The 24,993-nt window shown below is 24.2% G+C and overlaps 7 protein-coding genes across 11 annotated transcripts; 3 read left to right on the top strand and 4 right to left on the bottom strand.

Annotated features, from left to right (window-relative positions):
* Positions 1–1,493: 1,493 nt before the first annotated feature.
* Positions 1,494–4,648, bottom strand: LOC100864041 (TBC1 domain family member 14). Its single transcript, XM_003691595.4, has 2 exons — positions 4,495–4,648; positions 1,494–4,417 (listed from the first exon to the last, which is right to left on the bottom strand). Exon 2 carries the CDS (start codon positions 3,900–3,902, stop codon positions 2,046–2,048), a length of 1,857 nt encoding a protein of 618 aa, XP_003691643.1. The 5' UTR covers positions 3,903–4,417; positions 4,495–4,648; the 3' UTR covers positions 1,494–2,045.
* Positions 4,649–5,170: 522 nt separating this feature from the next.
* On the top strand, positions 5,171–7,372 carry LOC100868402 (lipid droplet-regulating VLDL assembly factor AUP1). Its single transcript, XM_003691627.4, has 3 exons — positions 5,171–5,429; positions 6,044–6,948; positions 7,030–7,372. Exons 1-3 carry the CDS (start codon positions 5,389–5,391, stop codon positions 7,260–7,262), a joined length of 1,179 nt encoding a protein of 392 aa, XP_003691675.1. The 5' UTR covers positions 5,171–5,388; the 3' UTR covers positions 7,263–7,372.
* Ssadh (succinic semialdehyde dehydrogenase) lies at positions 7,256–10,062 on the bottom strand. The gene is made up of 2 exons (XM_003691629.3): positions 9,822–10,062; positions 7,256–9,588 (listed from the first exon to the last, which is right to left on the bottom strand). Exon 2 carries the CDS (start codon positions 9,564–9,566, stop codon positions 8,055–8,057), a length of 1,512 nt encoding a protein of 503 aa, XP_003691677.1. The 5' UTR covers positions 9,567–9,588; positions 9,822–10,062; the 3' UTR covers positions 7,256–8,054.
* A 1-nt stretch (position 10,063) lies between these two features.
* Positions 10,064–11,637, top strand: LOC100868751 (peptidyl-prolyl cis-trans isomerase E). The gene is made up of 4 exons (XM_031915075.2): positions 10,064–10,206; positions 10,295–10,464; positions 10,807–11,166; positions 11,262–11,637. The coding sequence occupies exons 1-4, from the start codon at positions 10,173–10,175 to the stop codon at positions 11,577–11,579; spliced, it is 882 nt and encodes a 293-aa protein (XP_031770935.2). The 5' UTR covers positions 10,064–10,172; the 3' UTR covers positions 11,580–11,637.
* An 808-nt stretch (positions 11,638–12,445) lies between these two features.
* Dhrs4 (Dehydrogenase/reductase 4) lies at positions 12,446–15,360 on the bottom strand. 2 transcript variants are annotated; one of them, XM_003691631.4, is made up of 5 exons: positions 13,768–14,568; positions 13,473–13,650; positions 13,162–13,386; positions 12,895–13,029; positions 12,446–12,822 (listed from the first exon to the last, which is right to left on the bottom strand). In XM_003691631.4, the coding sequence occupies exons 1-5, from the start codon at positions 13,878–13,880 to the stop codon at positions 12,658–12,660; spliced, it is 816 nt and encodes a 271-aa protein (XP_003691679.1). In that variant the 5' UTR covers positions 13,881–14,568; the 3' UTR covers positions 12,446–12,657. The 2 variants fall into 2 exon arrangements, with proteins under 2 accessions (XP_003691679.1, XP_086766661.1); XM_086910535.1 differs by lacking the exon at positions 12,895–13,029 and having other exon boundaries at positions 13,768–15,360.
* On the bottom strand, positions 15,246–24,760 carry LOC100868523 (uncharacterized). 4 transcript variants are annotated; one of them, XM_086910532.1, is made up of 8 exons: positions 24,371–24,760; positions 22,782–23,063; positions 21,596–22,614; positions 21,017–21,510; positions 20,236–20,495; positions 19,665–20,063; positions 19,133–19,513; positions 15,246–19,002 (listed from the first exon to the last, which is right to left on the bottom strand). In XM_086910532.1, the coding sequence occupies exons 3-8, from the start codon at positions 22,596–22,598 to the stop codon at positions 18,591–18,593; spliced, it is 2,949 nt and encodes a 982-aa protein (XP_086766658.1). In that variant the 5' UTR covers positions 22,599–22,614; positions 22,782–23,063; positions 24,371–24,760; the 3' UTR covers positions 15,246–18,590. The 4 variants fall into 4 exon arrangements, with proteins under 4 accessions (XP_086766658.1, XP_086766657.1, XP_086766659.1 ...); XM_086910531.1 differs by having other exon boundaries at positions 22,782–23,085; positions 24,371–24,639; XM_086910533.1 differs by lacking the exon at positions 22,782–23,063 and having other exon boundaries at positions 24,371–24,640.
* Fitm (acyl-coenzyme A diphosphatase Fitm) lies at positions 15,875–17,580 on the top strand. The gene has a single exon (XM_003691557.4). It carries the CDS (start codon positions 15,875–15,877, stop codon positions 17,051–17,053), a length of 1,179 nt encoding a protein of 392 aa, XP_003691605.1. The 3' UTR covers positions 17,054–17,580.
* Positions 24,761–24,993: the final 233 nt, after the last annotated feature.

Here is a 24,993-nt window from a genome sequence, read left to right as displayed (position 1 = left end):
CAACAAGCACATACAATAAGCTTACAATAGCTAAATTATAAAAAAATATGTTTATAATAAAACTTAATAATTAGAAAAATTATAATTTCTTGAATTAGAATATATTCCTTTTATGGCTAAAGATCATTCAAATAGAAAAGATTTTATTTTATATTTTATTATATTTTTATATAAGAGCTTAACAAATAAAATATTATATGTCAATTAATGGCAAAAAAATTTATTCATATCATTTGATGATAATTGATATTAATATTGTAATTTTTAAACATTCCGTTTTTTGTGCATATAATAAAATAATCTTTAAAATATTACTTATATTATTAATTTTTATACATATATAAATAGATAAAATATAATTTGTTATAATAACAAATAATAAAAGAAAATATTGCAAATAAGATGATAATAAATAGATATTATTTAACTTTACAATTAATTTTTGAAATAATATTTATAAATAAATAACAAAGCTTTAATAAAATTTTATATTATTTAGTAAATTAATAAATTAGATATTTCAGAGATTTTATATTATTTACTTTCAGAGATTTCTGAATTCATCACATAATTTACATCACGAAAAAATTAAATTTCTTTAAAATCATAATCATTTAATAATAAAGTTTATTATTAATTATTAATTATTAATTATTAATTATTATTATTATTAATTGAATTGAAATGATTTTACATATGATAAACAAATGTTTTATATTGATAATACATAAATATTGTTAAAAATTTTTTGGAAATTTATTAATATAATTATAAATGAAATCATATATTTCTCAAAAAATATTTTAATTATTTTTTTTTTAATAATTCTATTTGCACTAGTCATTTTTTAAATTAAAAATTAAAGTTAAAATTGTATTTTTTTTGAATATATATACTACAATGTGGCACATGATTTTATATTTATTTTATATTTATTATTTTATTATTTTATATTTATGTCACATTTTTTAAATATATTTATTATTAATCTAATAAATATTTGGATATTTTCAAATAAAATTTTACTTGTTTATAATAATATAAGAATTTGACTGGTAAATATATTTAAGCATATAGAGCATTTTTATTCTGAGTATTTTTTTGAGATATACATTACAGTTAAGATAGTAAAAAGATATCTCAAAATATGTTAAGATATATTACAATATCTATATATTATAACATATTTTCATAAATGTATTATTATTTGTAAAATATATTCAATAATGAAATTGTGAAAATATTTTTAAATTGCAATTATTAAAAAAAAATCAAAAATATTTAAATTTAATTTCTGAATGAAATAAAAATTTCATAAATAAAAAAAAATAAGTTAAATTTAGTAATATAGATATTAATAATTTTATTCTTTATTAACTTTTATAAAAAGTATTTCAGAAATTACATATCTTAATTTTTAAATATAAAATATAATAAATATATATATATTATATTTAAAAATTATATATATATATTTATCAAATTTTATCCAATTATATCTTTCTTTTATTTCTTCTTTCTCATTCAAGATAGAATATAGCAGAATATATGCCTTATTGTTACATAACTTATTAAAATATGTCCATAATTTTAAGGGAAGCTCTTGCTTTTTTTGTGTTTTAAATGTACGGAACAGTACATTTTTGGTTTCATCAAATTAGTAGCATTATGTAATTTATATAGTAAAATTTAATATAAATTAATTTTTTTTTAATACAATATTCTTTTCTATATATAGATTAAAAAATCAAATTATCTCAAAAATTTCAATTATTTATTGAGTTTTTTTAGGCAGATTTTTAATATTCATTTAGAAAAACAAAATATTTATTTAAAAAGGCAGAATAAAGTTGTAAAATTGTTATGAATTTATATAAATCTTTAATCTTTAAAATTTATATAAATAATATTTAAATTTTTTTCATTGTATGTGAAAATATCTTTTATAAATGACAATAATAAAAATAGTACTTGAGATTCGTTCTTTCTTTTTTATTTTTTTGCATATGATTATTTTTCTATATTCTTCATCATAATTCACAAAATTACAATGAAGAAAATTGAACTAACATTTGTTGGAACGTTATTGTTCCAACAGTTGTAGACATTTGACTAATACTGTTGAATAAAGCTTCTGCCTGTAAAGTTTCTGGCAACCTTGTAAGAAATTGTGCTCCATGCACAAAGTCCATTTTTAATAATTCTTCTTGATATAGATGTAATACACCAAGAGCTGTTCTAAAAAGGAACTCATCTCCATCTCTAAGAAACACATCCCAGATCCTACATGCCACATCTAGAGGCATTGCCTTAGCATATATAGTATATAACCAATCTAATAAATATAAATCTGGACTAAGACCAGCTACTGTAAAATGAGAAAAAATTTTTGGTAATTTATGTGCAAGTGCACTAGAATATACTTTATAGTAAATATCCATTTGTTTCTGGTTTAATGTAAAAGCAGCTCTATGACAAGGATGATTTAATAAATTAGCAAAGCATGTAAAGGCATCTGGAGCTTCCATATTTAATGATAATACTGCTCCCACAAAACTCATACCTTGTACATAACCTACATCAGGTCTATAAACAGCATAAGCTGCTAAAATACCTTGAAGACTATTAGATAGTGGTCCACCTTCTTGAAAAACACATAAAGTAGGAAAAGTACGAGATACATCTAATTTAATTGCAGCTAATGTTTCACTTATAGGACTTGATATTGCTCTTTCCAAACATATATTATAAAGATGTGTTGTTATATTTAAATTATTTGGAATTGCTAATTTCCACACTTTACCACGGACACTAGGTGGAAGACCACGCCACCACAATTCACGTACTTTTTTTGTATTTTTAACATTTTCAAATTTAGAAAGAATATGTACATTCCAAGTATGGGAATCTTCTGCTAATCTTTCTTCTTCCTTAAGTTGTAATTCTCTTTGATGCTTACGTTCTTTTTCTTCTCGTAACTCGCGTTTTCTTGCTGCTTCTAGAATAGCACTATATTGTTTGCGATGACGTTCCTCTTCAATTGCATTTTTAGCTGGTAGATTAGCAGGTCTTGGTTGTTGAATTAAAGCTAAACTTCCGCCTACTTTATCTATGTTTCTTGATGGGCTACTAGTAGGTGTAGATTGTTGAGAATCTTTATTTTTCCATGAAAATACATTTTTTGAAAAAAGAGTATTTAATCCCCAACGCTTAGATTTCTCAGTCCTTTCTATAACTTGTTGATCATCAGAACCCAAAAAACTTCCAGAAGGAGAAACTTCACTAAGGGAAGACACTGTACTGCTACAAGAACGTGGTAAACTATTTCTTGGACTACTGTTTGCACTACCACTTTCCAATCTTATATATTTATCTTCATCAACTTTAAAGTTATCATTTAAAGAATCTTCTTTATAATCACAAGAGGAATCTAAATATTGAGATTTATAATCCGATTGTGATTCATTAGATTCTTCCAAAGAATATATTTGCTTTGTAGTGGGATTATAAGCTAAAGACATACTTTCCAATGCATGATTTAAACTAGTTCCAGCAACACCTACAGATACTACATTGCCAGCATCATACCATTTATTTTCTCGAATATGGACACATAATGCTTTAGTTTTTACAGCAGGTATTGAAGCTACATCACATGCCAAAGCTTCATTGATATTCACACTGTTACAGGATATAGAACTTCCATTCAATGACACTAATTGTTGTTTACCAATTTTTGGAATAATATTATTTGCAATGTAGCAATTAGAATCTCGTCCAGCAACTTTTAATATTTGATAATTGTTAGACATATTTCCATAACGAGATACAATACATGGAGATACATTTTGTGAAATAGAATGATTATTTCCACTTAAATGGTTAGATATAGGATTCTTCATGATTGATATCTGTTTTCTAACCTTATCAATATATTAAATACTTCTTTAATAAGAAACCAACAAGTATTCAATTTCTTATGTATATTTATGGATTTGAATTTATACATATTTTCTCATTAATTTTTAATAATATTGTATATATACATCATCAATATTCGTAAAGATAACGATGTTACGAAACAACACCCATGTACAAAATCTCATTATTTTCGTATAGCTTTTATAACATAGGAATTTTTATGGATAGATATTAATTATCTTATTAATTCTATCCTGTCATAATATTAACAAACAAATAAATTCCACTCATATATTTTCATCAAATAAATTGATTATAATGAAAAAAATATTTTCAATTTTTACATAACTTTTTTGGTTGTCTCACAAAGAATTAAAGATCAGATCTAATTTTTATACAATAATAATAACATGCATGATTATAAAATGATGTAATTCAATTGATAAATATTTATAATTAATACTGTGACGTTGTATGGATAATTTATATACACTGCCTAAAATTAACAATTATGTGTATCTACGTTCAATAATATATGTTCATGGAATACAAAATTTATATTTTTGTTCTTACTTATTTATGCAATAAAAATAATCAATATTTTCAATTGATGTTTTAGTTTTAGAATAAAAATATTTTTTTAATAATTTTAATTACTTTTAATAATTTTACAAATTATGAAGAAAATTTATCCCGTACACGATCACTGATCTTTACTATTATGACTAACGAATCACGTGATTGTATTACTTCCCATTGTTAAATTAATATTAGTAATTTATTTATTTTATTCATGAATTTATTAATATATAATATTATCTCATTATTGCATATATAATTTAATTCCTATTTATTATTTAATATAAAATAAATAAAAAAAATATTACATATATCTAATATATTTAGTGTTCAAGTTGAAATATTTTTTGTTAATGCAAATATATTACAAAAAGTAATATAAAAATAGAATATAAAATAAAAATATATATTTCTTTTAAAAATATTAAATATTTAAAAAGATGCAATTTTAATCAAATTTTGATAATCAAGCTATCTTAACTATTATTAAATATTAATTATTTTTAAGTAGTATGTATCTATACTAAATATTTTTTTTATTTCATATTTAAACAATCAAAATTAATTTTAGATATTTATAACTAGTCACATTATAAAATATATAATAAATATCATATAAAAATAAACACGTTATATATGATTTTCGTAATTGAAAATTGTACTTTAATTTAAAATAAAAATCCCTAGAACATTATGTCAAAACAGCTGATTACAGAAACTGATGAAAACGAAAATTCATATTAATTGAAAAGCGACTGAAAAGTAGGTTAAAAAAGGTCAAATATCAGTCGTGTCATTGTCAAGTTTCAATAAACGATTATAATTATTTCAGTGAAATACAATTGTCAAGCGTGAATTTTTCAACTTAACAGATGTTTATTGTAAGAAATGTCACAAATTGATATTCAGGATTTATTTGATAAAAGCAGGTAAAAATTTAAATCATTTGTAAACAATAAATTTAAATATTGTTTTATAAATAATTATAACATTTCATAACTTTTTTTAACAATAAATATAATTTAATTTTTAATAATGATATCGAAGTAAATTTAAAAAATTTTGAATAATTTATTTTTTGTAATTAACATATGGTTCCTCTATAAAAATATTTTAAATATTATTTAAACTTAATATCTTAAAATTGAAAAATATAATTTCCATGTAATATCTTAATTAATATCATAATTAATAAAAAATATAATGTTATCTTATAAACTATATGAGAAATTAATTTATACATAACATTATATTGCATAAGAATATAATTATATATTATTTCATAATAACATAGATATAAAAAGATATTTAATATTGACATTTATAAATTATACTTATTATAAATTAATGCATTAATAAAATAATGCATATAATAATTATTACATAATGCAAATAATTATTATTAATTGAAATATTTTTTTATACGTACTTACAAATATTATGTTTTTTTTCAAATATAATTAATTATTAATATATTAATAATTATATATTTATTTTATTATTTAAATATTATTATGACATTAAAATTAAATGTATTATTTAGATTTCCCAGTGGTTGGCGGCTTGTATTTATATTTTTATATACTCCAGTGGGTATTTTACTTGTATTACTACGGTTGTTAATTGCTTTACAACTTTGGCTTGTTGCAATATTATTACCTGATTGTAATACTCTTCGAACATTCTTAAGTCATGGATTTAGTTTTGCTTTTGGTATCTTGGTGAAGATTCCTGAAGGTGACGTAAAAGATAAACAATCAAGAATTATAATTAGTAATAATGTTTCTGTCTTGGATCATTTTGCTTTGTATAAAGCTACACAAGCATTAACTCCTACTATGTGGGAGATACCTACTGCCATGAACAATGCACTAGGTTTACAAGTGATGGATATGAGTAGCAAAGAAGTTCTAATTGCCAATATGAAACAATTTCTTTCTACATCAAATTGCAGCATTGCAATTCAACCTGAATTTGGTATAACCAATAGTCGTGTAGCTTTGTTAAAATTTAATTCTTGGCCATTTACCATAAAAGCATCTGTTCAACCAGTTGCAATTAAAGCATGGAGACCAGAATTTACATCTATCCATCTTACCTCATTAACATCTAGATGGTGGATAGATGTATTTTGGTTTATGTTTGTTCCTTATACAGTCTTCACATTTAAGTACCTGAAAATCAAGCAAAATCCAGATTGTGAAGTACTAGTACGAGAAGTAGAGAAAGATATAGCTACTAGTCTTGGACTTCAAACATGTTCTCATACTGTATCAGATAAAATAGAATTTGAAAAGCGCTATATTCTGGAAAGAACACAAAATAGAAGATTTGATAGAAATTCTCCAAATTCACAAGTTATACATAGTATTGAAATACAGAGAATGGTTCGACAAGTCAGTGAAGTGCTTCCATTAGTCCCTCATAATGTGATTTTAAGAGATCTTTGTATGTAAATAATTATTAATTCATATATTGTATTAATAACATTTAATCTTCAACATTCTAATTTATTAATATTTATTTTAGTGAAAACACGCAATGTTGATATTACAATTGCCAATATATTGGATGGCATAGTTACTTATACTCCAGATTCATCTCAAACTATTTCGCGATCAGCACCATTAAATCAATTACAAAAAAGCACAGTTAAAGATAACAGTAATTTAGGATCTTCTTCCTTTCAGGAAAGAAAAGCTAAAATGATAAGAGAAGCTAGGGAAAGGTATATTCAAAAACATGGACTTCAAAATTGCTGACATTCTCATTACATTTTATTCTGGTTATTATATCTTAATTATAAATATCTAACATTTTGCCGTATGTATATTTACTATTACATACTGTGAATATAATTTTATTTCAAAAATATACTTGTATATCTTTACAATTTCCTATCCTTTGTATGTATTATAAAATCTAAATTTTGGAAGACAATATTTTCAATTAATAATATATTTCATTTTATTCATTTCAAATTATTAATAATATAAAAAACAATTTTTATATAAATTCTTATATAAGAAAAATAAAACTTATTAATTATATATCAGAATGAAAATATATATCATCATATATATCAATATATCATTTTATAAATTTAAAAAAACTTTTTTTTTTTTTAATTTAATTTTTTCTTAAATCTTGATATATGAATACTTAATATATGAAAAACTAATAAATTAAAAAGAAATTACAAAAAATATGTAGAAAAATATACTATATATCACATAATAATAAAAATATACTATATATTACATATCATTACTTATAATATATTATATACAATATTTGTATATAATATAATATTATAACTTACAAACTATTGGAAGACATTCAATTTTATAAAAAAATTACTATGTTTAATTATTCTAAATTATCATATAACATAAAAGATGTTCAAAATTTTTATCTATTTTAATATTCATAAAAATAAATTGAACTAATATTTAGTATGTAATATTCTTTAAAATATTATTATACTAAATAAATTAAACAAATTGTTCTATGAAATATATATTGTATAATATATATAAAATTGTATATCTGCATTAATTCTTAAGATTTCCAATACATACATATTTTATCTCAAGAAAATCTTCAATACCATGCTTAGAACCTTCTCTTCCTAAACCTGATTCTTTTACACCTCCAAAAGCAGCTTCTGCAGTAGAAATTAATCCTTCATTTACACCAATCATTCCAACTTCTAATTTTTTTGCTACCCTAAATATTTGTGATAAATCTTGAGAGTAAAAATATCCAGCTAAACCAACAGATACATTATTAGATTTTTGTATAACTTCATCTTCAGTGTCAAATTTATATATAACAGCTACTGGACCAAAAATTTCTCGATTATATATTTCCATTTCTTTAGTAACTCCTGTTATAAGTGTAGGAGCATAAAATAATGGCCCTAATTCAGGCAATGGTGTACCACCGCAATGTAATTTTGCTCCTTTTTTTACAGCATCAGTAACTAATGCATGTACTAAATCTAATTGACTTTTTTTAGTTAGAGGACCATGTGTAATGTCTTTCTTACTACCATCACCCATTCTAATTTCAGTTTTAATTTTTGATAGTAACATTTCTACAAATTGATCAAATTTGCTATTCTGTACAAAAAATCTATTTGCAGATACACATGTCTGACCACAATTACGAAATTTGCTTGCCATAGCACCTTTTATAGCTAAATCTATGTCTGCAGAATCAAAAACAATAAATGATGCATTACCTCCTAATTCAAGGCAAAGCCGCTTTACATTTGAAGCACATTGTTGATATAAAATTTTTCCAACATTTGTTGAACCAGTAAATGATAAAACTCTTGTATTAAAATTTTCACATAATTCTTTACCAACAATAGGAGAATTTTTTTGACTTGTTGTAATTACATTTATTGTTCCTTGAGGAAAACCTGCTTTTTCTGCAAGATCAACTAATGCTAAAGCAATAAGAGGTGTATCTTCTGATGGTTTAATTATACAGGTACATCCAACAGCAAGAGCAGCAGCTGCTTTACGTGTAATCATAGCAAATGGAAAATTCCATGGTGTAATTAAAGCAGCAACGCCAATTGGTTCTTTCCATAATAAAAGATTTCTATTAGATATTGGTGCTTGCAATATTTCTCCTTCAATTCTTCTAGCTTCTTCTGAAAACCATTCAATATATGAATTTCCATATCTGATTTCATCTTTAGATTCAGCAATAGACTTTCCATTTTCTTTGGTTAAAATTTTTGCTAAATCTTCTGAATGTTCCACAATTAGATTGTACCAATTTCTAAGTAAATTACTTCGTTCCTTTGCTGTTGTTTTCTTAAATGATTTAAAAGCTTCAAATGCTGAATTAATTGCTAGTTTTGTATCTTCAACATCCATATCAGGAACATTTCTAATAATAGATTTATCAATTGGATTATAAACAGGAAATGTTTGTTGTTTTACTGCTGATACCCATTTTCCATTTATATATGCTAAATCTTTTAAAAGATGCATTGATCGATTTAATGAAGGAATATAATGTAAAATATTTCTTTGTAATATATGCATACTTAAAAATTGGAATGGTAATCTGTAATCAAATTATTTTTAAAAGTTTAAAAATAATAAAAAAAATATATATTATGCATTAATAAAAAAACATTATATAATAACATTATATATTATCTTATTAATTAAGATATGACATTATTGATACAATATATATTTTTTAACTAAATATAACATTATATTATAAAAGTAATTAATGATTTATAATTTATATATTAAAATGTTGTAGTACATGAATACTGACAAAATAGTTACCTTTAAATAAAATGGATATAATAAAAAGACAATTTATATATTTATTATTTTTGATATAACGTTCTTTTACAAATAACTAAACTTTTAAATAATGATACCAATTCATGCTATCAATTTTGTCGCTACTGATTTACTTATATAACTTACCACTACTTTATTCCGATTAAAGCTATATATGTAGTATATATACATAAGTACTTGCTTATATATTCAGTTTATTCTTTAACATGTAATAGTATGTGTACCCGGCGCGTCGACGTCCTTCAGTCAATAAAATTGTTATCAGATTTAATTGTTTATTACAATAATCACATTCAGCAAAGCAAAAAATATATAAGCATTTTATACATTATGAGTACAAATACAAAGAGAACAATTTACGTAGGTAAGTAAAAAACTATTATTATTAATTTTAATTTTAAATAAGATATAACCTAATTTTAATGCAATATTTTTTTATTATTGTTATTTAGGAGGTTTAGCTGAAGAAGTTGATGAAAAAGTATTACATGCAGCATTTATACCTTTTGGAGAAATTGTTGATGTACAAATACCATTAGATTATGAATCAGAAAAACATAGAGGATTTGCTTTTATTGAATTTGAAAGTGCAGAAGATGCAGCAGCAGCAATTGATAATATGGTACATATATAAAACAACATTATCTGTGTGAGTTATTTAATATAGTTTTATAATAATAAATTGTCATTCATTCTTTTTATTTAAATATATTATTCATATTTCATATATAATATTTTATTTTTATAAAATTTTTATAAAATATAAAATGCCTTTGCAATAATAATTATAAAAAAAATGTATTCTATAATTTTCTATTTTTTTAAAATAAAACAATTGTTATTATAAAATATATACGAATATAAATTAAAAGTTAATTTTATTTATCTAAATATTTAAATATTAATTATTTTCACACAATTTTATCCATTTTTAAATTTATTAAACTTTATCTTGAATAAACAGAATGATTCTGAGTTGTTTGGACGAACAATCAGAGTAAATATTGCAAAACCACAGAAAATAAAGGAAGGTTCATCGAAACCTGTTTGGGCTGATGATGTATGGTTACAAGAACATGCAGGTGAAACACTTAAAAATGATGATAACGCAAAATCAAATGATATAGTACAACCTAAAAAAGGAAAACAAAATCCTCAAGTATATTTTGATATTAGTATTGGAAAACAAGAATTAGGTAGGATTATTATGATGTTAAGAGCTGATATTGTACCAAAAACTGCTGAAAATTTTCGTGCTCTTTGTACTCATGAAAAAGGATATGGTTATCAAGGAAGTACTTTTCATAGAATTATCCCAGAATTTGTATCCTTTTTTTTAAGAAACTTATAAAATTATAATTATTTTATGTACTTTTTGTATTATATCAACAGATAAATAAGTTCCTTATAAAAATATAGATGTGCCAAGGAGGAGATTTTACAAATCATAATGGCACAGGAGGAAAATCAATTTATGGAAATAAATTTGATGATGAAAATTTTGAATTGAAACATACAGGACCTGGTACATTGTCAATGGCAAATTCTGGTCCAAATACAAATGGATCACAATTTTTTATATGTACAGCACGTACAGATTGGTTAGATGGAAAACATGTAGTATTTGGTCATGTTCTTAGTGGTTTGGATGTTTTAAAAAAAATAGAAAAATGTGGAACAAAATCAGGCATCCCTATTCAAAAAGTTATTGTAACAGCTTGTGGAGAATTAACTTAAACAATTTAAAAAAAATTATAAATTTTTAATAAATAAAATTATAAAAAGAAACGTAAAATGGATGATGTATTATATCATTAACATATTAAATAATATTATTAATATATTAAATAAATTTTTTTAAAAAATACAATAATTTTAATGAAATGATTAAGAAAAATTAATAATGTTAAAGATAGTTAAGATTATAATAAAAAATGTGAAAAATCTATAATTATTTATTTTATAATAAAATATTTTTTTTTATTATCAGTTTTAAAAGTAAGAAGTTTTGTTCAAAAAATCTAACCATTTCATTGTATTTAAAAATTCATATTATGATTGATCTATTTTAAATGTGCAAATATTTTTGTTGTTAGTTGTGAATAATAAATCTTTTATAAAAAAATATTATTTTGTGCACTTCTTGATAAGATTAAATAAATTAACAGATTAAATTTTACCGAATCAACAAGAATAATATATTTTTTTCATCTTCTGATAATATTTAACGAATAAAGTATAAAAATAATAATTTCGATTTTAATAATCTATAGAATTAAGAAATTACGCGAATTATATTTCACAGGTTACTTTAATTGATATAATGATTTCATTCACGATTTATCCAATTAATCCAAAAAAGAACTATTATCTTCATGATTCAATTTTCTTTTAATTGTATTGTATTTTAACTATATTTACCAATAAATACCATTATTATCATAGAAAACATAAAACATAAATAGAATTTTGATTATATAGATAATAAATAATAACTTCAATAATGCATTCTATAATTATAATAATTTTTATACTATAAATAATATATTACATATAACTTTTAAATAAAGTATATTTTTTAATTATATTCAAATTTAAATAAATTGTAATTTAAAATTGTTTTTTTTATTAATCGTTCTTTATTATTACAAATTTTAAATATATATATTTAATTAAAATATTAAATTTTAAAATATATATAAACATTTTAAGAAATAACATGTTTCAATTGTAAAATTTTTGAAAATATTTAACATCTATTTATTAAAAAATAATATAATTTTAATAGTGTGTAAAAGTTTCATATAAAATATATTTAAAGTCTACTTTGCATTCCACCAGCAGCAACAATAGTTTCACCAGTAATATATGAAGCATCATCACTTGCTAAAAATGCAGCAACACTTGCTATATTATCTGATATTCCAAATTTATTCATTGGTATTTTTGATATCATTTCCTCTGTTTCATTTTCATAAAGCTATGAAATACATATATTATATTAATATTATTAAATAATAGACTACTTATAAAAAATTACAAATATACACACTGTTTGTGAAAATTTAGTCTTTATGATACCAGGTGCTATACAATTAACACGAATTCCTTCAGGTGCAAGAATATTAGCAGCTACATGATTCATTCCTAATATTGCAGTTTTGCTAATAGAATATACACCTAACATCTTTAATATAAATTTTCATATGTAAAAAAAAAAAATTAATAAATAAATAAATAAATAATTTATGAAATTATATATAGAAATTATTTTACATTATACAAAATAAGAGACATTTTTTTAAATATAATTACTTACACCAAGTGGTAAATATCCTACTATTGAGGACATAAGTATTACTGATGCTGATTTGCTCTTTCTCAAAAATGATAAGGAATCTCTTAATAAAAGAAATGTACTTTTAACATTGACATCAAAAATTTTATCCCATGCTGATTCTGAAGTTTCAAAAAAAGTAGAAAAACTTGGATTTATACCTGCATTCAGTACTAGAATATCCAAGCCATGATATTCTTGTATGGTCTATTTACATTATTAAATTATGTTTTTATAAAAAAATATATTATAAATTCATATTATTTATAAAATAAAATAAATAAAAAATTTACTTTTTCAAGAAGAGATTTTCTATCTTCATTTTTGCCAACATGACATGTCATACCACAGACATTTAAATTTTTAGACTTAAGTTCCTTTAAAGCATTTTGTACATTTGATTCCTTACGGCTACTAATCATTACTTTAGCACCTTCTTCAGCTAAACGTTTTGCTATTGCAAAACCAATGCTATAATAAATTACATTTTATTAAATAATATAATTATTAATATAACTATGGAATAAATTTTATTCTATATTTATTTAACGAAAAAAATTGAATGTATAATTTCTATAAAAGAATTACCCTTGTGTTGATGCTGTAACAATTGCTACTTTTCCTTCTAGCCGTTTACATTTTATTTCTGATAAATTGCGATTAATTTGTTGCATAGATCGATTTATTGAAGAGCGTAACATTATAATAAATTATTTTAAAAGTATAAATATAATTTTATATAAAACCTATTTCGATTTACTGCGTCTACTTTATTTGATGATATATATTGATATATATTAATACATATATTCATATATCATTATCATTTTCATGCTTTATGGAAATATAAAAACAACAAATAAAAAGAGATAATTTTCTTTAAAGAATTATGTTTCTAAAAGCACTCAAGAGATGGCGTAAATCTTTAATTTTTATTCTGATTTATTTTACTTTTGGAGAGATATTCTTTGTATCCAAGAGATAATGTTGAATCATCTATTTTTATCTTTTTTTTTTTTTTATTTGCTTTCTTTACTTATATCAGTTTCATTTGTGGTATTTTAATGATGATTCTTCAATTTTTATTTTATTTCTATTCTACTTTAATTATTTTTTTTATCTATATTTATTTTTGGCGCGTAATCAACATAACAAATGTTGTTTTTCAAAATTATAATGATATCTTTTAATCTTTAATGTAACATGTAAATATTATATCATTGGTTTTATAGTGTATCTTTAAGAAAATTATTTCGTAAGATATAATATACTGATATATGACACAAATGATTTAATGCAAAATATCATTCGAAAAGCGATAGAATTTAAACAAATAAACAAAAAGATAGGAATGAATTTTGAAATATTCTATTAGAAAATGACACTATCACTATATTTATTGAATCTATTTTTTGCTATTTGTAATCTTCAAAATAGTTAACCATTATAAATACAAATATAAAAACTGTTATCAAATATGAATATAATTTTAATAAAAAATTATAAACAAAATATTAATTTACAGATTATTTTATAATTTATGATTTAAAATGTACAATACAAAACATACATTTTATTTTGTAATTTATTTTGTTATTTCATATATAAATTTTTTATAAATATTTGAAAAAAATTTATGTTATAAATATTATTTTAAAAAACATTGAATTCAGATATTTTGATTCAAATATTTTGATTTTAGATTAAAAAAAAAATATGATTTTATTTTTGAAAATATAATCTTCAATATCTTAATTTTTATCACGGAACTAATTTATGAAATAATATCACATCGATAATTGATGGAAATTTTTGATTTTTAAAAATATTTTATATAATAAAATGTTTAAAATAATAGTAAAATAATTAAAGTTTGTATTATTTTAATAATACAAGAATAAGAATTAAAAAAATTTGCATTATTTTCTAATATTACAATCTTATTCTGAGCCAAATCAATATTATTATTGAAAATAATACTAAAGTAATAAAAAAATCTTAATCTTAGATCTCCTGTTTTCGAGGTTATTTTTGAGAAACAAAAAAAATGCATTGTATATTAGTAGTATTGTTTAAATAAAGTTTATTTTAATAATATTTAGTTAAATTTATTAAAATCTATTAAAATTATACGATCTATTTTCATTTTTCTCCCACCACTTAGAATTTTAAATCTTAAGCTTCTTTCACATGGCAATGAAAATATCAATATTATATGATAATACAATATGATATGAATACTGATCGTATATGAGACGATCGCTAACTAAACAGTTTTATTGAATTTATAATTAAATACATATTATCAATATTCATAAAGCAATATGATAATATTTATATTGTCATGTGAAAGAGGTCTAATTGTAGACTTAATGGAGGAATATGTAGTTTTTTATAATAGTGTGAGAGAAAGGCTATTGGATGACAGAGCAAATCGATGTAATCAAAGCATACAGTGTAATAAAATACAATGTAATACTATTTTCAATAACGGGTATCTTATATCTATTGATAATACCTAAATTAGTTAATTTATTTAACACACAAGAGTTTCAGCTGCATGTAAAAGAAACGGATACAAACAGCTAAAAGCTAACCTTGACTGTGTAAAAGGAATTAATTTACCATGCAGCAATATAACGTAACTTTTAAATATTAATAACGTACGTATGATAACTCCCAAATTGATAATACGATGGCTACAGGAAAACGAAGAGGCATGCATTCATCATCCGGTAACTCCGCGATGTTCGGATCATCAACTAATAATTTAAGGTCGAGTCGTCTAAATTTTCGTCCAAATTCAAGCCAAGAAGACAGAGGCGGAACTCGACCAACAGCTGCTCCAAGCTCCATAGGTCTCATACTTGTAACGATGTTTTTACATGTTTGTAAAAAATCTCTACTCTTCGATACAAGGCTCAAAGTTACTATATATTGTGGTGCGATATTTGTAGTATCACTAATAGCAGATTTTATTGCTATGCCAAGAACTTATTTTTCGCGTTCAGATAATGCTCTTAATCAATATTTTGTGAAGTGGGGATGGGGATGGTTGCTGAGCGTAACTGTTCCATGGGTTGCATTAACTGCACATACAATTGGCTGTGGTCGTAGATCAATTTTATTAAAACATCTTGCTAGATTGGGATTAGCTACGATTGCGTGGATATTATGGATAAAATTATTTAATTATATTGAAACTAATTATGGTCGATGTCTTAGTACAAAAGATATACAATTACAGACAAAAGCAAAATGTCTTCAATCTGGTAAATTTTGGAGTGGTTTTGATATATCTGGTCATACATTTATTCTTATGTACTCAAGCTTAATTCTAGCAGAAGAAGGTTCTTCATTAGTTGGATGGGAGGGTATAAAGGATTTAATTATGCGCGAAGAACATTCGCGAATTACCCCGAATGAACCTAATACTGGACCGCTTCGAAATCTTTCGAATTCTGATTTAGAATTTTTAAAAAAAGCACATAAAGCACTTACGCCCTATTTAAGAGGTCTTTTTGTTGCAATGACGTTACAACAATTACTTTGGGATACCATGTTAATATCTACAATGCTCTATTATCATATTATGATAGAAAAATTTCTTGGAGGTGTAGCCGCCGTTTTAACATGGTACATTACGTATCAATGGTGGTATAAATCTTCAAAAAGCACATTGCCTGCACCTGGCGATGGTTTATTTAAATATAATGAGGTAAAAACCCACGACAATAGTTTAATACGATCGAGACGTAGTACATTAAATGGTACTAATAGATTTATGGGACTTCCTATTCGTACGAGTCAAGAAAATATCGATAGCGGTATTAATAGGCAATCAGATTCCGAAATAACTGTTCTGAGAACATAACAAAAATTCTAGTTTTCATATTTAATAATAGAATTGATCAATAATTCTAATACTTACGTAATTTTTTTACATGTATATATATTAAATATAAAAATGTAATATCCTGAGATGATTATATTTATTTAAAATAATTCTATAATTATTCTTTTAATTCATGCAACAGTTTAAAAATCAATAAAAATGAAATGCAGTGCTAATAAAATAATATTTTAAATATCATATATGCAACATTTTAATATAAATATTTTGAACTTTAGATAAATTGTATTTATTATTAAATAATTTTTTTGAATGAAAATTATATTTTTTTTCTCTTAATCAAAATCTAAATAAGTATATATTATTCATTGTGTAATTTATTGTTAATTTATATATAAAATATCAAACAAAATAATTGTTCTATCTTTTTATGGACTGTTCAATTAATTAGTATGTATGTGTATATAATTACTATTATGCACATTTTGTAATCTTGTTTTGTAATTTATAACTTAATAAATTATTTAACAAAATGTTATTTAACAAAATGTTTGTTTCATTAGTCGATAAAATATTTGTAATAAAAATTTTTTCTTTATTTTTCCCAAATTTTATTTTATTATTGTTATATGTATTATATATTATTTTGCAGAAAGTTTTATTCTATTAGAACTTATATGAAATAAAATATTTTTTTAACAAACGTCTCTAAATTTGTTCACTAAATTTATTTATGGTAAAATTATTTAACCATTATATATTCCATCTTTTATAATGAAAAATTTTTGTGATTTTTATAATTACATATGTAACATAAAAATAGTTATATAAAATATACACACTCTTTAATATTTTTTTTTCCTTAGATAAAAATATTAAAATTAATGAATTATTTCTCTTAACAGTCTGAATAAACTAATGATGCTAATGTTATAATAATAAATTTAATTTGTTCAAGATAAATTGTCCAAGATAAAAAAAAAGATATTGTAAAATATTTATACTAGTGCGACATTTTATTGTCGTTGATTATCATCAAACTTGTTTGTATCTATTTAAAAATGTTAAGTTTATTATGATTGTAGACATATTGTATATTTCAACAGAATTTTTTTTCATATATAAATAAATTACACGTTTTATTTACGTGTATTTGGCAGTTTTAAGACGTCGTTTTGTAGTTTATTTTTATCTTATTTCTACAAATTACTATGACCATTTAACTTTTAAAGAAACTCGAAGTTTTTACATTCACATACATGTATGTGTACATGCGTAACGAAACACGAATAGTTTTTAATCTTCAATAACGAAGAAATTATAGTAATATAATATATTTGTTCGATTTGTGTTTACATGTTAGCGAAAAAAAATTCAAAAGTTAAATATTAATATTGTGATTAGAAAAATTTGTGAAATTAGAAATTTTTATCCTGATATGAAATATCTTTTTTTTATCTCATGCTACTATATAGCAGCTAATTATATGTAGGAAATATTTGTGTTTGCGTTTGTGTATACATACATATTTCTAAAATAATTAATATATGTTGTATTATTAAACTTTTGATCGCTTACGCGCAATTGCATCTTCTACTGCTTTAAGTTGTTTTAACAATTCTTCTCGTCGTGAACTTGCTTTTTTTGCAGCTTTGGCTGCAGCTGCAGCAACGCTCGCTTTACTGTCAATTAATGGTGGTGATTCTAAGCCTCTTTTTTTTCCAGCCATTAAAGCAGATCGATCAACTTTTTTCACAGCTGTAGTATTGCTTGTTGGCTTTAATGTAAGCTTGATTTGTTGTTTAGTACCACTAAGTTTCAAAGCATCAATACCCTTGGAATCTTTTCGTGTTACCGGTGGAGTGGAACCTTTTCTACGACGTGTTTCACTGGAAGAAGAGGAATAACTCGACTCACTAGAGTCACTACTGCTACCACTGCTTTCTGAACCTGAACTACTATGCGATGACCTAAAAACACATTTTTTTTACATATATATTAAATATGTATATTATGTTTTTGTCAGTTTTATGTACTTCAATATTTTAAAACAAATATCTGTATATTTTATTCAATTGATGAATGATTTTTATATATTACCTCGATCTTGATCGACTTTTAATAACTTTTGCTACTGCAGCTGCTGCTATCGCTGCTTTGTCTCTTGCTTTTTCGTGATGACGTTGATGAGAAGAAAGTGGACTCGGTGCAGGTGGATTAAGACCAGCACGTCGATGAAGTGTACCAGTTGTAGGAGAAATGGAACCCTTAGGTGGACGAGGAGAAGGAGCAGGTGGATTCATTAACATGGCACCTCGCTGAGGTGCAGTAGCTGCGACCGTTGGAGGATTAGAAGGTGGCGACGTCACCACTGCTTTCCCTTTGCCAGCACCACGGGTTCTAGAGGGAGGGGATGGTGAACGGGACCTGGATAGGGAGTCGTAAGAACTGTAGCTAGAGCGGCTCGAGCTACGGCTAGAACTAAAAACAGCATACAGTACACTTGTTTTTCACATATAAATATTAAAAAAAAAAAAAAATTAAAAAATTCGATTACAATTTAAATAATCTTTCAATTAACGGTATAAAATATTTATTAATATTATTAATTAAAATTAAAAATAAAAATTACCTTGTTGACGAATATGAGGAGCCTGAAGAGTATGACTGTCTTCGAGATCGTCGAGATGATGTATTTCGACGTACTGTACTTGGAGACTTCCGGCGCATCCAGGGATCTGCCCATTCATCTCCTCTACTCCTTTCCTCTGGTGGTGGTTCTTCTTCCCGCCAAGGTTTTGTTGGCGGAATACGTTCTACAATAACTTCTCTTGATGGACGTTTATGTTTCTTCTCATATTTTTCATAATATTCTCGTTCTCTATCACGTTCGCGCTCTCTTTCTCTTTCTCTTTCTCTGGTATGTGGTGGTGGAGAAACAGAGTGAGGTGTTCCACGAGGTATTGCATGATAATCTATACGTTCTCTATATTCAGTAGTAACTCGAGAATCTGTTTTATAATGTACTCTCCTTAAAAAAAAAAAAATATTTAAATATTTGTTTTAGGATATTGTGAAATATATGATAAATATTTAAATGAAAACAGCAAATAGATTCCTATTTGTCCTAAATACCTTATTTCAAATAAATACTTTCAAATTATTTTATGAATTTGATGAATAATAAATATTGTAATTATTACCTATAATATTCTGGAGGAGCTGCAGGTGGTGCATAATAAGGATCAGGGTCGTCGATATATCTTTCTGGTGTAAGTCTTGGTGGTGGTATTCTTCTAGGTGCCTCTCTGGGTGGCCATCTTTCAACAGGTGGTTCTGGACTAGCTGCTCTTACATAATATCCTGCTTCTCTATCTAATTCATCTTGTCCTAAGCTTAAATTCATTTTCTTTTCCTCAAAGTCCATATCTGATTCTTTACGCTTATTTGCTTTACGCATCATCTATATGAAAATAGATAAATAAAAAATATTTTTATATATTATGTTATAATTACTTTAAATAGTGTTTTATTTTTTAATAATAAAAATATTTTTATTAATTGTGACAATATGAAAAACATATTAAGCTTTAAAGAATATATGCACTGTGAAAAAAATAATTTTTCTAATATCATTTTCTTTTGAGCTTTTACTATTTTTTTTAAAACTCCAAAATCATTTCAAAATTAAATTAATTATTAAATTATTATAAAAATTAATTATTAAATTATTATAAAAAAATTATAATTAAATAAAATAAATTATATAAGAAATATATTTGATAACTAAAAACTTAAAAAGAAAAGAAAAAATATTTTGCACAAATAATTTTTATTATAATATATATTATAACATATTCATTTTTTAAAATTGCTTATATATAAAATGTTTTTTATACAACTATATATAATAAATATTGAAAAAACAATAAATGATTTCTTTAAAAATAGAGCAAATCAAAGATAAATAAAATATAAACTTACTTCTTTAGCATGTCGTAATCCACGTTCCCATGCAGATTCTGTAGGAAGATCTTCTATTTTTGGTGTATGTGGTGGTGCTCCATATCCAGGTAATGGTCTTACTATATTTGGTCTATCAATATGTGGTCTAAATTCATGTGGAGCAGCCACTGTATGTGGTGGGTATGCCATTGGCCTTACCATATCAAACATGGTATAATTACCCTTATCAGTTACGCCTGGATGTAAAAATCTACAACTAACTCCCCATGTACATTGACCTCGATTATAAAAACGGCAAACAGGTCTTGGTTCTGTTTCTTCTGGTCGAGCATCATCGCCATCGCTAAGTTCTCCTTCTTCTAATTCAGATTCTACTTTTTCCCCATCTTCTTCTCCTTCTTCTTTATCATTTACATCACTATCTTTTAATTTCATTTTATCCTTATCTTTATCTTTTCCATCTTTTTCATCTTTGTCTTTATTTTCTTTAATAATAGATCCTTCTGCTTCACCTAAACACAATTTTTTAATTATAAATTTAATTATAATTTTTTAATTATATTTTATTTGAATTCAAGTGATTTATAAATTATTTACCTTCATCTCGTTCATCTTTCCATTGGCCATCAGCTTCAAAATCTAACTGTTCACTTTCTTCTGTTAATCCAACAGGTGCATGTTTATCTTCTTTTTCTATTTTCTCAGTAATTAAGTGTTTTTCTTCATTTTGTTGATTTTCCTTGAGTATTGATTCATGTTCAGTACCATCGACTCCATCTATACTTTCTAAATCAGAAACATCGGATAAATCTTCACCATGTGTAATTGGCGTTGGTTTTGATTTAGTTATTGATTCAGGTTCATCTTCAATATCTCCATCAGAAATTTGTTCTCCATCCAATTCATTAAATGAAGTTTTTGTTGGTGGGGAATGAGGTGGTGAATGTTTTTCTGATTCTTGATCATCCATAGGAGATGCTGGACCTGATTTTGGAGAACTTCTTCCAGACATTAATGATTTTGCTGAACTACGTCCGGATCTCGGAGATTTTGGTGAACTTTGTCTTGATTCACTATTTTTATAAGAATAGGATTTAAGAGAATTATCTCCAGATCTCTGTGCATCTACTTCCAGTTCAAATTGTTTAGGTTCTGTATCATCAAGATGTAGAGATTTAGAATCATGAGGAGTAGATGGGCATGATCTTTCATCTTGTATAGGAGAATGAGATAAACTCTGATCACTTCTTGGTGAATCCAAAGAATTATTTCCTGAATGATATGATTTTGGTGAAGTAGGTGGTGATTTTGATAAACTACGAGTCGATCTTGGAGAACCCACTTCACTAGGAGATACTAATCCAGATCTTTGAGATTTTGGAGATATTGGCGTATATCTTGGAGATTTTGAATCTCTTTCTGATAAAACAGATTCAGGTGACTTTTCTCTTGAAGAAATGGAACTTGCTCTAGATTTATGTCCAGATACAGATGAATGATGTGAAAAGTTTGGTGATGCCACATTGTCAGCAGATGTAACACGATCTCTCCTTCCATCATAACCCTCCGAAGAGGAACTTTCTGAACCAGAGTCTGACATGATGAATTATTCTAACCTGTAAATAAGTTATTTTTTTACAATATGTACAATAATGATTTGACAAAAAATGGGACCACTGCTTAAACAAATTATTAATTTCCCTTACTTGAGAAGTGAATTTTTTAGCCGAACCGACCAAATGTAGCACTGAAAAATCTGCATCTGTAGCATCGCAGGGCTTACCTGTATCAATAAGAGCCTGTGCAGTACTTGCTCTTGAAGGCACAACGCGAGCAATCCATACCGTGTCGAACATACTTTTTATATCACGTTGATAACTTTTTTACTAATAACTTTTTTACTTTATACTTAAACTGAACTTTTTTCACATTTACAAGACATACTGTTAATTTTCAAGATTTCTTGCCCCGAACTTTTTGTTTTACGTTTTAAACTTTCAACTCGAACACAACACAAACTAAGAAATACCGGTAAACCGCAAACTGTTATGTACTGCACTAGAAACTATAACGAACGGACTTTCAACCTGTAAGAATGTCTTTTGGGCATGGAAAAAGAAAGAACAAAAGGAAAAGGAAAAATTTAGGAAAAGAAAAACTAAAGCATTGTACTTATCATCATATATAAATGAAACCATATAAAACAAAAATCATTTAACTTAATATTATAAACAAATTATATAAAAAATAATAATAAACCAAATAGCAGTAGTCAGTAATAAGAAAATTAACATAATTTGATATTAATAAATATATATAAAATAATGTAAAACAAAACATTGATTATAAATTAAATATTTATATAAGTTTCTTAACTAGGAAATAGTTCTCTGGTAATATAAAATAAAAATATTTAATATCTATAAATATACTAATCCAATAGCATATATAAATTACTATCAATACAATACAGATTGCAGTAATAATATTTAAAAACTAAATTAAAGTTTATTTCATGAGAATTATCAATGTTTTATCAATATTTTATAAATTATAATCAAATTAATCTCATTTAGTGTTAATAAATTTATATATAATATTCATTTCTAAACTTAATAGTTTCTAATAATAAAATTTTAAAATCATATTTAAAAGAATTTTTTAAAGATTTTAACATTAAATTTAATACCTATTAATTATGAATAATATGATATATTGAAAATGTTAAAAAAAGAATTGGAATATAGTCCCACGTAAATGAGTGAATGTATACGCATATAGCGCGAGCATCCGTGTATGTATGTGAGTAAGCGAGTGAGTGAGTGAGCAAGAGAGAGAGAGAGAGAGAGAGGGAGGGAGGGAGGAAGGAAAGGAGGGAATAGTAATAGTAATAGTAATAATAATAATAGTAGCAATAATAATGGTGGTGGTAATTTTATACTATAAATAGTTTTCACATAACATTCATGAATTATATTTTTTATTTTATAGAATATACAAGCAATTGCTTATGATCCGTAATAAAATTTCAAATCAACACATTCACATAGGACTATATGTATACTATGCACAAATATAATTTTGAACATTATCAAATACAAAAGTAATGAAGAAAATTAAAATTAATATATATTAAAATAAAAATTTTTAATTATTTTAAAAAGCGGTTATAATCCTATAATACGCATTAGTTATTAAACTATTAAAATTCCAAGTTCCTTTAAATATTGTAAATATTTTTGAGGTTAACAATGTAATATTATTAAATATTATTGCAAACCAATCTGTAGAATTTTAAACGAGGAATGTCATAAAATTTCATATATAAATTATAAAAAATATATTGTTGAAAATATCTCGTGGAATTCTTACCTTTTGCACGTATGTCTGTGGGCCTTTCGAGACTTTAAGACTCCGAGGCTTAAGGTGGCCGGCGTCACTCAAGTATTACGAAATAAAGTTTTCGTTTTTATTATTCTTTTATTCTTTTTCTGATTTATTATTAATTTTATTCCAAAATTAAATGTTTTTACGTCTCGAATCAATTATTTATCGTAGGCTTTTAAACAGGACAATGCACAAACGAAAAATCTCATAAAGCGCAAAAACCGAAAGACCTTCTGGATTGTAAACCATTGATTATTCTTAAGATAGATAGTAGTCACACCCTGAAATATATTTTTTGTTCTTCTGCTTATTTTTGAGATTTTATTAGTTGGCAACAATGATTTAACAATATAAGTTTACATAAAATTTATGATTAAAAATTATTGAAATGTGTTGAATAGAATTTTATTTATATAAAAAATTTAACAATATAATAAATATTTACTATTTTCATTATTCATATTTCATATTTCATAACTTATATAAAATCTTTAGTTAATTTTAAATCACGAATTAGTTATTTATTAACACAATCATTGGTTGTCAAAACTTAACCAATTACATTCTAATTTTTAAATTGAATTTTTTAAATTAATTAAAAAAAAGAA

This window comes from Apis florea, unplaced genomic scaffold (genome assembly GCF_048593485.1).
Source record: "Apis florea isolate Af1SG1 unplaced genomic scaffold, ASM4859348v1 contig_3193_pilon, whole genome shotgun sequence".
In the NCBI taxonomy this organism is placed as follows: domain Eukaryota; kingdom Metazoa; phylum Arthropoda; class Insecta; order Hymenoptera; family Apidae; genus Apis; species Apis florea.
Note: the sequence above shows the minus strand (reverse complement) of the source record. Positions and strands in the feature narration are given on the sequence as shown.